Source organism: Zeus faber, assembly GCF_960531495.2.
Source record: "Zeus faber genome assembly, chromosome: 1".
Lineage (NCBI taxonomy): Eukaryota > Metazoa > Chordata > Actinopteri > Zeiformes > Zeidae > Zeus > Zeus faber.
In genome coordinates this window covers 20,338,412-20,353,457 of record NC_137193.1, presented here as the reverse complement: position 1 = coordinate 20,353,457, position 15,046 = coordinate 20,338,412, and the positions used below count along the sequence as shown (strand labels likewise).

The 15,046-nt window shown below is 43.5% G+C and overlaps 1 protein-coding gene across 1 annotated transcript in view; it reads right to left on the bottom strand.

Annotated features, from left to right (window-relative positions):
* Positions 1 to 15,046, bottom strand: part of csmd3b (CUB and Sushi multiple domains 3b) — a gene marked incomplete at its 5' end in the record, with an annotated part of 405,005 nt that overhangs the window by 245,050 nt on the left and 144,909 nt on the right. Inside the window, one exon of the mRNA XM_080014654.1 lies at positions 1,374 to 1,571. Within this exon, the coding sequence (XP_079870780.1) occupies positions 1,374 to 1,571 (198 nt within the window). The remainder of the gene's footprint in view (positions 1 to 1,373; positions 1,572 to 15,046) is intronic.

Here is a 15,046-nt window from a genome sequence, read left to right as displayed (position 1 = left end):
ACACACCCACAAGACAGTCTGTCAGTCTTTCTGTCCTCCATCACCCTCAGTCATCTTGCAACATAGTTATATTATAGATCTACAAAAAATTAAGTTTCATTCCAAATGGCCATATATCATTTTAACAAAAAAAGGGGTTAAATGAGCTCATTCAATATATACATTATACATACCGATCAGCAACAACATTAAAACCACTGACAGGTGAAGTGAATAACATTGTGCATCTTGTTTCATGACACCTGTCAAGGGGTGGCATATATTAGGCAGCAAGTGAACAGTCAGTTCTTGAAATTGATGTGTCAACTGAAGGGCCAAATTGTGACGGCTAGACGACTGGGTCAGAGCATCTCCTAAACGGCAGGTCTTGTGGGGTGTTCCCGGTATGCAGTGGTTAGTACCTACCAAAAGTGGTCCAAGGAAGGACAACCTGTGAACCGGCAACGTGGGCGCCCATGGCTAATGCTGCGTGAGCGTAAGAACTGAATAATGGAGCAATGGATGAAGGTGGCCTGGTTTGATGAATCACGTTTTCTTTTACATCAGGTGGATGGTCGGGTGCGGGTGCATCGTTTACCCGGGGAAGAGATGGTGCCAGGATACACAATGGAAAAAAGGCAAGCCGGCGAAGGCAGTGTGATGCTCTGGGCAATGTTCTGCTGGGAAACCTTGGGTCCTGGCATTCCTGTGGATGTTCTTTGACACGTACCAACTACCTAAACATGGTTGCAGACCAAGTACACCCCTTCATGGCAACGGTATTCCCTGATGGCAGTGGCCTCCTTTAGCAGGATAATGCGCCCTGCCACACTGCAAACATTGTTCAGGAATGGTTTGAGGAACATGACAAAGAGTTCAAGGTGTTGACTTGGCCTCCAAATTCCTAAGATCTCAATCCCAACGAGCATCTGTGGGATGTGCTGGAACAACAAGACCGATGCATGGGGGCCCCACCTCGCGACCTCCAGGACTTAAAGGATGTGCTGCTAACGTCTTGGTGCCAGATACCACAGGACACCTGCAGAGGTCTTGTGGAGTCCGTGCCTCGACGGCTCAGAGCTGTTTTGGAGGCAGGAGGGGGAGCTACACAATATTAGTGCTTGTTAGTGGTGGTTTTAATGTTGCGGCTGATTGTTGTGTGTATATAAATATATATACAGTATATATAAATATATATATGTATAAATATGTGTGTGTATTTTTGTTTATATATATATATATATATATATATATATGTGTGTATTACGAATACATTTGGTTCTTGCTTTGTAGTTCAGCCTTAGTTATTCTTTATCAAATGGTATATTTCATTTGGAATAAAGCTCTTCAAAATAAGCCACACACACGTGATGCAGACAGGTCTACTGGTGTACCTCTACAAATGGGCGCAGGGAAGTCCCAGACGGCGGCGTTGCCGGCGTTGGTGATGCAGGTGAGGGTGGCGTGACCATCCAGGATGTAGCCTGGCACACAGCTGTAGTGCACGTGATCCCCCACAGCGAAACGACCGCTGCCAGTCAGCACCGACTTGGGGGGGACCCCAGGGTTACCGCACGACGTGCTGTGGAGCTCTGAGGAAAGGACAGGGATGAAGGGAAACTTTGTTAACAGATTTATTAATGGAGTGCCTTGTGTGACAGCGGTACAAAGTGCTTTGCGAACATTTTAGAACATCAAAACGACTCATAAAACATCAACCAAAAACGGAAAATAGTAAATTAAATGAAGAAGTGCGCCCAAAAGGTTCAGTAAGAAGTGGAAAATACACACTAAATCTTCAAATAAAGATATAAATTTAATGAATGACAGAGACAAAGTTGACAAAATGTCCAAGGAGGGAGAGATCCGGTGGGGTAAAAGCCAGGGAAATGTAACACGCTCCCAGATAGAGGTGATGACGAGGGTAACAGTTCAATTCAAAGAGTAGTCTCACAATCATGTCTCCCTCTGAACAATTTATGCCGCCAATAAATTGTTAAGACGGATAAATAAGTGATAAAAAAGGGAAAAAAGAAGAATGAAAGAGTATGTGACTGCTCGTGGCCATTTGAAAGGCAGCATGTAAAACAGTGTCTTCAGGCGATTCTTTAAACGTCGTAGCTGATACGACATTCCACGACCCAGACGCTAACAATCAAAACACCAAGGAGATGAGTGGTGATTATACTAGGGCTCAAACATGTGACAGAAAAAGACAGAATAAATGTTTGAACATTAATAATAATTATATCTGTATCTATCTATATATATATATATATATATATAGAGAGAGAGAGAGACAGTATATACAGTATATATACAGTATGCATGTGTGTATATATATATATATATATACTGTATATACAGTATACAGTATATATGAAGTCAAGTCAACTCTATTTTTATAGCCTTTAATCACTGTAGAGTCTCAACAGACTTTACAAGCTCGACATTTCACATAGAAGTCAGTGACTAAAGCTGCTTTCACACATGCAACGTAAACCTGAAATTATCCAGACATTACCCCGATGGGGTGTATGTGTGAATGCAAATGTCTGAATCATTTGGACCGGGCATTACTCAGCCAGCACCCTAGTGCAAAGTCTGAGGAATGTCTGATTGAGTGGTATGTGTGAACAGAGCAGGTGATTGCAGGAAATAGAGGGAGAGGGAGAGAGAGGGGTGGAGGGTCTCGCCATCTCCACTCAGCACTGTTGAGAAACTGCTGCGGAGCTCACCTCCCTGCTCTTCAGGCCGGTACGGAAAATTTAAAAGGGGCAGGTTTTGTATGAAACAACATTTTTTAACACAACTGAGTTAAGGGACTGAAGAAAGAAGAATAAACAGTCTTTATTTGTCACGCAACACACCACACTACAACACATGCTTGCACACACACATGCTTTGATGGTGGCCAGTGAAATGGATTCTCTGCTTTTGACCCATCCTGGCTTGTCCTTCCTCTGGGGGCACAGCCAGGAGCAGTGGGCAGCATACGTGGACGCGCCCGGGGACCAGGTGATAAATGTCCATTGCTGGTCAGACAACGATGGGTGCATGTTTTCGGTGGGGATCCTTACTGACGTGAGGTGGAGGAAACCCCATGTGAGCACGGGGAGAACATGCAAACTCCACACAGAAAGGCTCCTATTTGGGAGATAACCCGCCGGAGCACGGTGCCAACAGCGCCCCAGGCGGGAATCAAACCCAGGACCTTCTTGCTGTGAGGCAGCAGTGCAATGCACTGCGCCACCGTGCCACCACTGTCCCGTTCCGTTCCAAAAAAAAAGTTCTGCATAATGCAGTTCTACATAATTTATATATTGACTGAGTTTTCAACATGATAGCATGTGAAAATATCCACATTGGATAATTAACTATCCCTTTATCACGTTTCCAATGCAACTCACTGAAATGTGCTTCCCAAGCCAGGAAGGAAGGAATAGAAAGTGAGAGGAAGAGTGGGACAGACAGCGCAAAGACTGTTTATGGGTAATCCCATTATTCCCTGCAGATTCATTCACAAGCCAGAGCCCAATGGAGCAAGACGCAAGCACAACCCTGCAGGCACGCACGCACACACACACACGCACACGCACACACACACACACACACGCACACGCACACGCACACGCACACGCACACGCACACACACACACACACACACACACACACACACAGTGGGTATTCATAAACCAGGAAGTAGATGGGAGAAGAGGGACCAACTTGGCTGTGATTGTTACAACTTGATTGATACAGCTGTAAAACCCTTCAGACAGACAGGGAGATGGAGAACGAAGGAGATACAGGATGGAACAACAGATACCGGGGGGGGGGGGGAGGAGAGAAGGAGGGAGACAGAGAAACAGAGGGTGAGAGAGGGACTCTCCAATCTCCATTCCTATTATCTCCATGTGATGGATAGAACAATGAAAGTGCTCTGACAGAAGGAGGAAGGGAGAGAGAGGCAGAGGAGAGGGGGGAATCATGGGAGAGGAAGAGAGGGAGAGAGCGAGGGAATACTTGCTTTGCGCTGCAGTAGAGGTGGAGTTACAGCTGCTCTCTCCCTCTCCTTCTCTCTCTCTCTCTCTCTCTCCCCTCTCTATCTCTCTATCCCTCTCTCTGTCCCCCTCTCCCCCTCTCCCCACCCCACCCCCTCTCTCTTTCTCTCTCCCCTTCTCTCCCTCTCTCTCTCTCTCTCTCTCGCTCTCTCTCTCTCTCTCTTTCTCTCTCCCCTTCTCTCCCTCTCTCTCTCCCTCTCTCTCTCTCTCTCTCTCTCTCTCTCAACATGCCAAACAACCTGTAGAGACCTTGGAGTACCACTTCTCAAAACTTTGAAACATGCAGAATGAAAGATGAGTTTTTACTGTCAATTGGAAAGACTAAGGGACAAGTTGGGACCCCATCTCCCAAACCCCGCACCATCAGCACCCCTACTCACCAAGGACTTCATCACAGACTCTCCTCCATCATCCAGCCTGAGCAAACCCTCCCCCCCATCACACCACCCCTCTCTATTCAGGAGTTCAGAGGAGACACGTTAACAGGTTGTTCAAAGGGCAGAATCCCTGCAAGGCAGCCGGACCCAAAGCTGTCTCCCCCTCCACGCTGCAACTCGGCGCAGACCAACTGTCTCCGGTGTTCACGGACATTTCTCACACCTCACTGGAGGCCTGCAGGGTGCCAGCCTGCTTCAAAGCCTTCACTGTCCTCCCCGTCCCCAAAAAAGCCAAGGATCACGGGTCTTAATGACGAGGGAGCAGCTCAAGCTCAGGTCCATCAAATTTCTGCCCCATTGCAAGTGGGGCACAGCAACAGGCCCCCTGCCCACCCTGCCCTCCATTGACTGCCTCTTTCACACACACGCACACACACACACACACACACACACACACACACACACACACACACACACACACACACACACACACACACACACACATACACACACCCACACACCCACACACAACAGACCTCGCCCCTCTCCCATTAACTCCCTCTCACTCACACACAACTTGTGAAATAATGTGCATGCAATAACACTGATGTTACACTGTACATACTGTAATAAGATAGTTAGCACATAGTAATAATACATATTATATCTTTTTTTTTAACCTATAGCCATCGCAATATTTTATCCTGTGCACAGTATCACATTTGTATAATTGTATATCTTAAATATGCAACAATTTCTGTTCAGTTTTTTTGGCAATCTGTATATATTTTACATTTGATGTTATTTTTTAATTTTTTAATCTCATCCTATTTCAGTTTATTATTATTTGTATTGTCCCTTTTCCCCGACTGTTAAGCTTCATAATGCTGATGGTCTGTACTGAAGTGCACCAAACTTCCCCAGAAGGAATTCCTAGCATATGTTAATCTACCTGGCGAAAAAATCAAACAATTCTGATTCTGATTCTGATGAAAGTCACATAAAAAGCTTGAGCACTGGTTCCCAACCTCTCTTCCTCAGAGGCCCCCTACGTCAAATCGGACTCAATCTGAGACTCTCCCTATTTAACAGACCCGATCATTTTTGGTCACGTATTTATTAGCTGGTAGAACCTCACCATCCCTTCGAGACATGTCTTATCATTATTGCATTTCAGTATTCACGTTTCATTCACTCTCTATAAAGGCACAGCTATATAACCAGGATTACACAACCGTAACAACAGCAAGTGCATTTCCATAACAAGTGCAATCAATTTCAATCACTGCATGAACTATTACTCAATTTGTTTGTTTCACATTTATTAATGTATTGATTACAATTTATATAACCAACCAATATCTGATTATGAAGAAACATGCCTCGAATCATCTCAATTTCTTCATATTTCTGCTTCTTCTTCTTATCCTCATGAGTTTAAACTTCAAATTGTGAAATTTCTTTCAACGAGTGAGTGAGTCTTTGCTTTCATTTTCAACCTTTTACTTTTCATTTAATTTGCATTTGGAGGCTGTTTATTAATGCAGTTAGATTCGTTAACAGTACAACACATTTTAGTGCTAGAATGAGCAATGATCTTTAAATACAGTGCGGTTATTGACAGGAGGAAGGCGGCGCCGGTTCTTCTCTGTGGGTCCAAGGGAGAAGCCAGGGATGGATGCAGGAGATTTCCACAATCTATATGTGTATTTATTGAGCTGTTTCTATAATAAAGGGTTTTCTGATTATGTTTTTGTTGGCAGTTATTTGTGGCTCTATTATCAAATAAAGAAAAACATGCAATGGATATATTCTTTTACATTTGATGAAAAAAAAAAGAATAGCATGCACGCATGCTTGGTAATAGCTTTAAATTCAGATTTCTCTATTACAAAAATCTATTGCTTGACAAGTCAGCTTGACTAGAGCCCACACTGTCCCGCTTCCACTGTACTCAATGTTGCTGACGGGTACAGTATATAAAGTCGATAAAACTACTTCCCAACTTTGAAGTTATGTATAAAGTTTTTTTGGGCGTGATATTTGATTTCCTGCTGGAGTGATATTATATTCTTTACTGTACATACAGTAGGTGAGGTTTTGTTGTAAACTAAATGTATCAGTAATCCACGTTAGGACACCACATCAGCGGTTTTACATATGTGTTTGATGCACACCAGGCTTGGTAATATAAATAGATAAATATAATCACAAAAAAATATAAAATATAAAATATAAAAATATATAAAATAATAGAAATATTTTCACAAGATACATCTTTTGGATGGATCCCTATGGGAATTTACACTGGCGCAGAGGCGTAAAAAAAACGCGAGAGGTTTAACTTTTGTCACTCTTTCACGACGCGGACGCTTCTGCTTGGTTTGACCTTCAACATTGATTAAAAAGCAGCGTATTACAGTACAGAGCCGCTTTCGTGATGCTGACGTGTCGCTTCTGGCGTGGCCCAGGGGAGAGGCCTCGTGACCCACATGGGGGTCAGGCCCCCAAGCTTGGGAAACCCTGAGTTAGCGTATAGGTATAGGAAGTTTGTGTGCTAATGCAGGAAGAATAGAGATACTAAAATACACTACATCTTTCACTCTGCGATTCTGGTTGTTCTGTTTTACCAGTAACTTGATTCATTCAAAGTGCATCTGCGTCCTTCACATTTGATTAAATGCTTTGCTTGTATCTTCCTTTCTTTCCTTTTTGTATGTTAAACAAGATTTAAAAATATATACAAACAAAGACTGACAGTATGAGATTTTTAACGAGTTAATTCATTCTTTTATATTAGAAAAATCATCCTCTTAAATACCCTTGTAAACCCACTTCTCTTGCATTATCTTCACACACAGGCACGCATGCACGCACGAACGCACGCACCCACGCACGCAGGGTCATTTTCCCCCACTCCTCCCATGTTTGGCTGTGATTGGACTGACCAGTCAGTGTGGCCACTTGTCAAGTTGTTTGTTGTTCGGTGTGTGTGTGTGTGAGTGTGTGTGTGTGTGTGTGTGAGTGTGAGTGTGTGTGTGTGGTACGGTACAGCGCTGTCCGACACGAGCCTAAAAGAAAAACCAAAACAATCACTCATTCTTTATTAATCCACCATTAACCTCCATTACAACCCCATAACTTTTTTTCCCCCAATACCTTCCCCTTCCTGTTTGTCTTCCATCTTTTTTTTCCCCACCCTGCCGTCTGCTGCGGCTTCCCTACGTACACCCCGGCGCTCCTCCTCAGCCGTTCCCTCCGTATGTCTTTCCCCCCACGTTTCCCCCGGACCTTTCTCTCCGTCTCGCTCCCTCGACCCGTCTTGTGTCGGCCCGTTTTTTCCCCCATATCTCCTTCCTGCTCCATCCTCCGCTCTCCTCTTCTCCTTCCCTACCTGCCGTCACACTCTCCCCCTCCGCGCCCGCCCCCTCACATTCTGAGTCCACAGCTCCAAAACGAACACACCAGTTCCACCTCAGTTCTCTCTCTCTCTCTCTCTCTCTCTCTCTCTCTATCTCTCTCCCTCCCTCCATCTCCTCTGCTCTCCCTTTGTCCTTGGTTTACTGTGAACATGACAGAGCTCCACTTTATCCATTACACTAGCATATTCAGAAGCCAACTGCTGCTTCCCACTCTTTTATGGTTTATTGCTTCCAGGCCTCTCTCGTTTTTTTAGTTCTCTCTCTCCGTTTATTCCTTTTTTATTCTCTCTTTCCCATTTCCCCACATCCGTGCTCTGTCACTCCCCATCTCTCTCTCTCTGTCAGCCTCTCACTTCCTCCCCAGTTTACCATAACCATGATTTTGGTCTCAGTCGCTTCATTACAAGCTGCTGCTTTTATGGGCCATCTGTAGAATTATCTGCCACACACACACACACACACACACACACACACACACACACACACACACACACACACACACACACGTACACACACACACACACACACACACACACACACACACACACACACACACACACACACACACACACAGATACCGTGCATAGAGGCACAAGCACACACATCCACACACAAATTCACAGCCATTTACCTGTATTTTATTTCTCCCTAGATAAGCAATTACAGTCCAAGTGGAGAGAAAAAGAGGGAGACACATAGAGAGAGAGAAATGAAGGGAGAAAGAGGCGGGGGACTAGAAGTGAAGAAGGAGAGATAGGTACAAGGAAAAGGAGAGGAGGGCGTGCTGGAGGAAAGAGTGGGAATCTTTTAGTGAGACAGATGACCGGGCCCAGAGTGCCGGCTGGAAGAGGGGATGAGAAGAGCTGAGACAAGGAAGAGAATGGAGAAAAAAGAAAAAAAAACAAAAAACGACGGAGATGGAGAAAGACTGATAGGTGTGATTCACAGAGTTTGGAGGCTTTACACCTCTGTCAGCAGTAACTTCTGTCGTGAGATGAATCAGGGTTTACAGCGGAACGGAATAGTTGCTGAAATCATGGAAAATAAAACATGGTCCCTGTTACAAGACCTGCACTCATGGGTTTCCAGTAATTACACCAGAAATATGATTCCCCCAAATCCTTTTTTCTAACATGATCCCTGTAAAAGATGCATGGTTTACAAGGCTCATGACACAAGGGGAACAAGATGAGGCAGACTGAATCCTAATATCTGTTGTATAACGTAGATATATGTTCCATGTCACGGGGATCTGTGGCAGGTTTATAGGGGGGAGCGGTTAAACCGTGTCAAGGATGGTGTCTCTGCACCATGAGCTCTATTCATCTCAAACTTTAAACATATGTCAAACTCATTTTACAGACATCTGGGAAACTTGGGCCTTAAAGGGCCTTCAGTTACTGAAGATCTTTGAAACGTTGCTGGGAAGCTCATTAGGTTTTATTTATATGAGCTCATATTACTACACAAGCACGTACAGGCGAATAACTCGAGTACATGCAGTGGCAGAGGCTGAATTCCCATCTACACCAAGTACATCTGTCTGTGTGTGGAATCCTCATTAAATATACTTTTTTTTTCATTTTAAATAGATTGCGATGATATTCAAGACAACTTTCTATATGAATGTTATTTGCTTTGTTGTAATCTGGAATCAATCGTTTCATCTCATTAACAAGAAATAATGGCAACAATGCCATTGGGCTTGCTATACAGGGCAGCTTGCTGGATAACCTGTTTATGTGTTTGCTAATTTTTCCCATGTCATTGAACTTTCTAATTGTTACTATGTGCATGGCAGCACAAAGAACATGTGTGGTAAAGATTAAAGGTGGAGGTACAGACTTAAAAAGATGTGAGAACGGAGGCAGTGGCCTTGCTTTACATAAAGACGAAAAAACAAAAAACAAAAAAGAAGGGGATGGTATGTTCGTCCTCCAGATCAGAGCAGGAGGGAGGACAGAGAGTTTGCTCTGTATATTCGACAAATGCGGAGTCTGGATGAATAGAAGAATGTGCAGTATGCGGATTGACGTTCACCATTCATCAAACATGTAAACTCAAAAATCCAATCTCTACAGAAGAGAGGTGGGCAGTGACTCTCAGAACATTAGCCTGTGGAGCTACACCACAAAATGTTTCGGAAAACTACAAGATGGGGTCCACTACTGCGTGTAGGATTGTGGAGGACGTCAAGGCCATCTCCATCACCTGCAAGGCCATCTTTTGGGCTCTCAAAGATGACTATGTCCTTCTTCCAAAAATGGTGCAATGGGTAGAGATCACAAAAGATTTCTGGACTTTGCAATTTAGGGTTAGGTGGTAACGTTATCTCAATGAGAGTGCCACGCTGCAGCTGTTTATATTTTTAACTACAAAGGAACACACTCCATTGTGCTGGTAAATTTTTTGGAATATAATTTGACTTTAAGTGGGAGTTCTGCATTCCTTATTCTACTGAAGTATCTACTAACCACAGTGTCCACTGTAGGTAAACAGTATTTCTGTAAAATGTAGAAGAATATTAATCAGTCAGCAAGGTAGTGAAAAGAAATGATCCATCTAAAGACAAAATTGTGAAATCAAACTCAAACAATGTGTCACATAATGTCATTTATTGACAGTTGAAGTCTATTTTACGAGCTTCGGTCAAACTTTCCTGTCCCTTGCTCTCTCTCTCTCTCTCTCTCTCTCTCTCTCTCTCTCTCTCTCTCTCTCTCTCTCTCTCTCAAATTCTGCAGCTCTGTAACTTCTGTGTGCTGTTCTTCCAGTACTTTTCCACTCGAGGGGGGGCTATAAAGCTAAAACAGAACCACGTCTTATGGCTCATACCTTGGTATCAGAGTGCACCATTGCTGGGTTTGATTCCCGCCTGGGGCGCTGTTGGCACTGTGCTCCAGGTGGGTTATCTCCCAAATAGGAGCCTTTCTGTGTGGAGTTTGCATGTTCTCCCCGTGCTTACTTGGGGTTTCCTCCATCTCACATCAGTAAGGACCCCCACCAAAAACATGCACACATCATCGTCTGACCAGCGATGGACACTCGTTACCAGGTCCCCGGGCGCGTCAACGAATGCTGCCCACTGCTCCTGGCTGCCCCCCCTTAGGAAGGACAAGCCAGGATGGGTTAAACACAGAGGCCTCATTTCACCGGCCACCATCGAAAGCGTGTGCATGTGTGTGTGTGTGTGCATGTGTTGTAGTGTGGTGTGTTGTGTTGTGTGATAATCAAAGATTCTTCTTCTTCTTCTTCTGACCTGTTGTAATAAATCTGGATAAGTACTATGCAAACTTTACTGACTTTGTTTGTTCTTTCCTCAGCTATATAGGCAGTAAACAGGCCGTCACAGTATAAAGAAAAGTGAGAAAGATATTTAACAAACAAATACTTAACTGGTCAAATTTCTGGATTCGCCCCTTTACTGGGAATGTGGTCATCCAGCTCTTCCATTTCCATCTCGTACATAATATCATTGACCCTCTTCTTGAAAATGGCAATGCGCTGTCGAGGGAACCTACACGTAAAGTCTGCAACACCCTGTGCAAATTGGTCTGAGCCATCAGCAACGCTGTCCTTATCGCAATTGTTAAAGGCATCAAACAGTTTTGCAAGGTCTGCATCCTCCCCATGCTCTTCAATGTCCTTTCTCCTTTTCCTTCTGCTTGATGGTTGGAAATGTAGAGCAGATGGGAATGGTCTGCTGGAGCGGGGATTCGTCATAGTCGAGGATGGGGTACCTGTCTAAATCACTGTGTAATCCATATAATGTCTCTCCCTCGGTAATTTTGTGAAGAACAATACTATTCCAGACGAGAAATTACAAAATTAGAAATGAAACATTTAAAAGTGATTGGGCTGTTCAAGGTCAAGATGTAAGATGTTATTTGTCAAATACATATCCATGTGTTGGGCTGGGACTAGCATCCACAGTCAGGACCTGACTAACCCGTTAATAACGTGTTTATTGCACCAGATTTGTGAATTATATGATGAATGTCACCTGTTTTTGTTGAGGAGCACTCTGCATGGTACGGACTCATCTTATCCTCACTTCAGCAAGAATAATCCACACGACATTAAACTCTTATGCAGTCCCCCTATTGCACTCCTGCCTTCTACCTCAACCAGTGCGGAGCAGTACGCACATCAGACCTCCCATCAAGTCTTGCTGATAAACCACTTGTTTTAATAATACCTCATTCTGGCATCGTGGGGCCACACGACTCCGGTAATTAAGCTATTTTTGGATGAGCCACCAACCCTGTGTTGGATAGGGTTCTTTAAAGCTGCTGACACCAACCGCCAACCCAAACTCATGCCAAGCCCCGGAGGATTCAGTTGAACAACCATCACTGCATCTCGCTGTCCCGAATCAAATAGTATATTATTTGCGATATTATTTGGTGCCAGAGATGAGACTACACCCATCGAGAGTCGAACCAACAGTGACCTAGGAAGACGCAAACCAGCAAATGGAAGGGGCTCCGGTAAGCTCATGGGGATGTGATGTTGGTGTGGGCACGGTGATTTCTTTATTTTTATTATTCAGTTTAGAGTGAGTTAGCTGGATCCTTTGTGTGCATTCAAATGCAATCCTTCCAATTCCATCTAGTGTTAATACTTCCCTGTCACCAGAACAACCTCTTTACTTCCCTTGTGTGTGTGTTTGTTGAACTTGCTTTAATTTCCTTTTTCTACCTCAAATCTTTTACATTATTATGAAATAATTTCAATATAAATAAACAATAATTGTTTGATTAAGAATTAGTTGGGTAATAATCTGATATTCTATGTGATAATTTCTGAATGGTGGACACGCAACCCTGAGGAATACAGACCTCTATTGCCCCCTGTCTGGCCATAAACTGACTATTAATTTTCCAGTTTTTATTACAAAATGAATTAGTGAAGCCCAACTAAACTATAAATATAAATTATAGTGACTCATCACACTACGCTGTATTTCTTTATCTTACATGCAATGTCTACTTTATTACTGGTATCCAAAGTTGTTGAATTAATGTGCTAAGCAACAGAACTGGAAGAGAACCCAAGTACTCTGGGATACTGGATCACAGGTGTTTGCAATTGACAAGGTATGGAAAGCTGATGATGCACCTGATACCAAATTGAGAGACATGGCAGAGATAGTGGATCCAGATCAACCCTTGCAGGTTGAGATAGCTAATGGTACAGAGATGCCATATGTGGGGTGGGTAGAAGTGACATTTAGGCTAGCAGCTAGCACTGAGGAATTTCATCTCCCATGCTTGTCATGAAAGGCAGCCCCACCCTATAATTGGCTTCAATTTAATGTGTTGTTATTAACAGCCAGAACAACCAGGCCAACAATGTAGAGGGAGAGAAACTGTTAAAACAATGAAGATGGCTTTTCCTAACTTAAAGAAAATGACAGTTAAGGGATTCATTAAAGCAGTGAGTGTTGAGAGAACAAATGAGTATCGAGTGAGGGAAGCCTGTCAGAGAACGAATATACCGAGTCATAATGCTGTCCAGGCAAAATGTAGAATACCTGTCAAGCCCTTCAAAGAAGACACCACATTAGTCATTGAGCCAGATGACGATCCCCTGTGGCAAGAGGGACTTACATTCTGTGACTCACTTGTTCAGGTGAAGAAAAGGGGCACAACCAAACATCATCCTTAGTGTGCAAAACCCCACTGACCATGACATCATGTTAACAGGAAGGTTAGTTATTGGTACAGCACAGTCAGTTACATCTGTCTATCCACTCAAGGCAGTTAAGGAAGCACACTCACCAGCTGATGTAAACAATATAAAGGCCCAACACACAAAAGACCAGGAAACTAGTACAGAGCTCTTGGACCCCCCTATTGATCTCAGCCCGCTGGATGAAAGTCAGAGGCAGGTTGCTTGTGAGATGCAGAGGGAGGAGTCAAACTCCTTCCTCTGATAATTTAGTGACATAGGTTGTATTAAGAAGTTTCAGTTAAAGATTAAATTGAAAGATCCTGAGCCTGTAGTACGAACCTACATGTCAGTCCCTAAGCCTTTATATGAGGAAATAAAGGACCATTTAAGGGATTTGATTAAACAGGGGTGGATAGAGAAATCCCGCTCATCCTATGCTTCACCTGTGTTTGTGTCAGAAAGAAATGTGGCTCCTCTGTACATAGACTGTATGGAGTAAAACCGCAAGACTTACCATGACAGAAAGCCCATCCACAGAGTCAAGGATATCATGGATGGAATACCATGTTCTCACTGACCAAGGAAAGGCCTATCATCAGGGGTTTATGGCAAAAGACAGCAAGCACCTGACAGCTTCCGTGACACCGTGGGGCTTGAATGAATGGGCCAGAATCCTGTTTGGTCTTATGAATGCTCCAGCAGCCTTTCAACGCTGCATGGAGGAGTGTTTAGAGGGTCTCCAAGACCAAATATATGTCCCATATTTAGTTGATACCATATTGTTCAGAAAACATTTGAAAGCCATGTCAGTGATGTAGGAAAAGCCAAGAAAATGTGAGTTATTCAAGGCTGAATTTGGAGAGAAAAGAGAAAAGTATCAGCACAATGAAATAAAATTGATCCTACTGACACTGCTGCCATAAGGGTTCTGAAAGACAAAAGAAAACAACTGTTGGCAAGTAAAGGCAGATGATGCGACTTTTGAGCTGCTATCGCCAGTACATAAAAAACTTGTGTCACTTTGCCAGCCCCCTTTATGAGCTAACCAAGAGACCTGCCCATACAGAAAACCGGCAACCGAAGGGAAGGAAGATACATAAAAAAGGAAATGTGAAAGTGGTGCCATCTCTGACTCACATAAACAAAATCTTGAGCAACAGATAGTATTATTAAAACACACCTATCCTGGCATTTTCAGATTTTTACTAGCCATTTGTCCTTTATACAGACACATCCAATAATGGGTAAGGAGCTGTGCTGAATCAGCAACAAAATGGGAAGCTACATGTAATTGCATATGGGTCCGGACCCTGTCAGCATCAGAAAGAAACTATTACCTATATACCTCCATTCAGGCAAATTGCAATTTATTGCTCTTAACTAGGCAATCACAGAAAGATTCTGTGACTATTTGTACTATGCCCCTTTTCACAGTTTACAGTGATAACAACCCCTTGACTTACGTGTTGTCCACTGCTAAGTTGAATGACACAGGAAGTAGATGGGGAGCAGAATCAGTAGTAGCAGTAGCAGT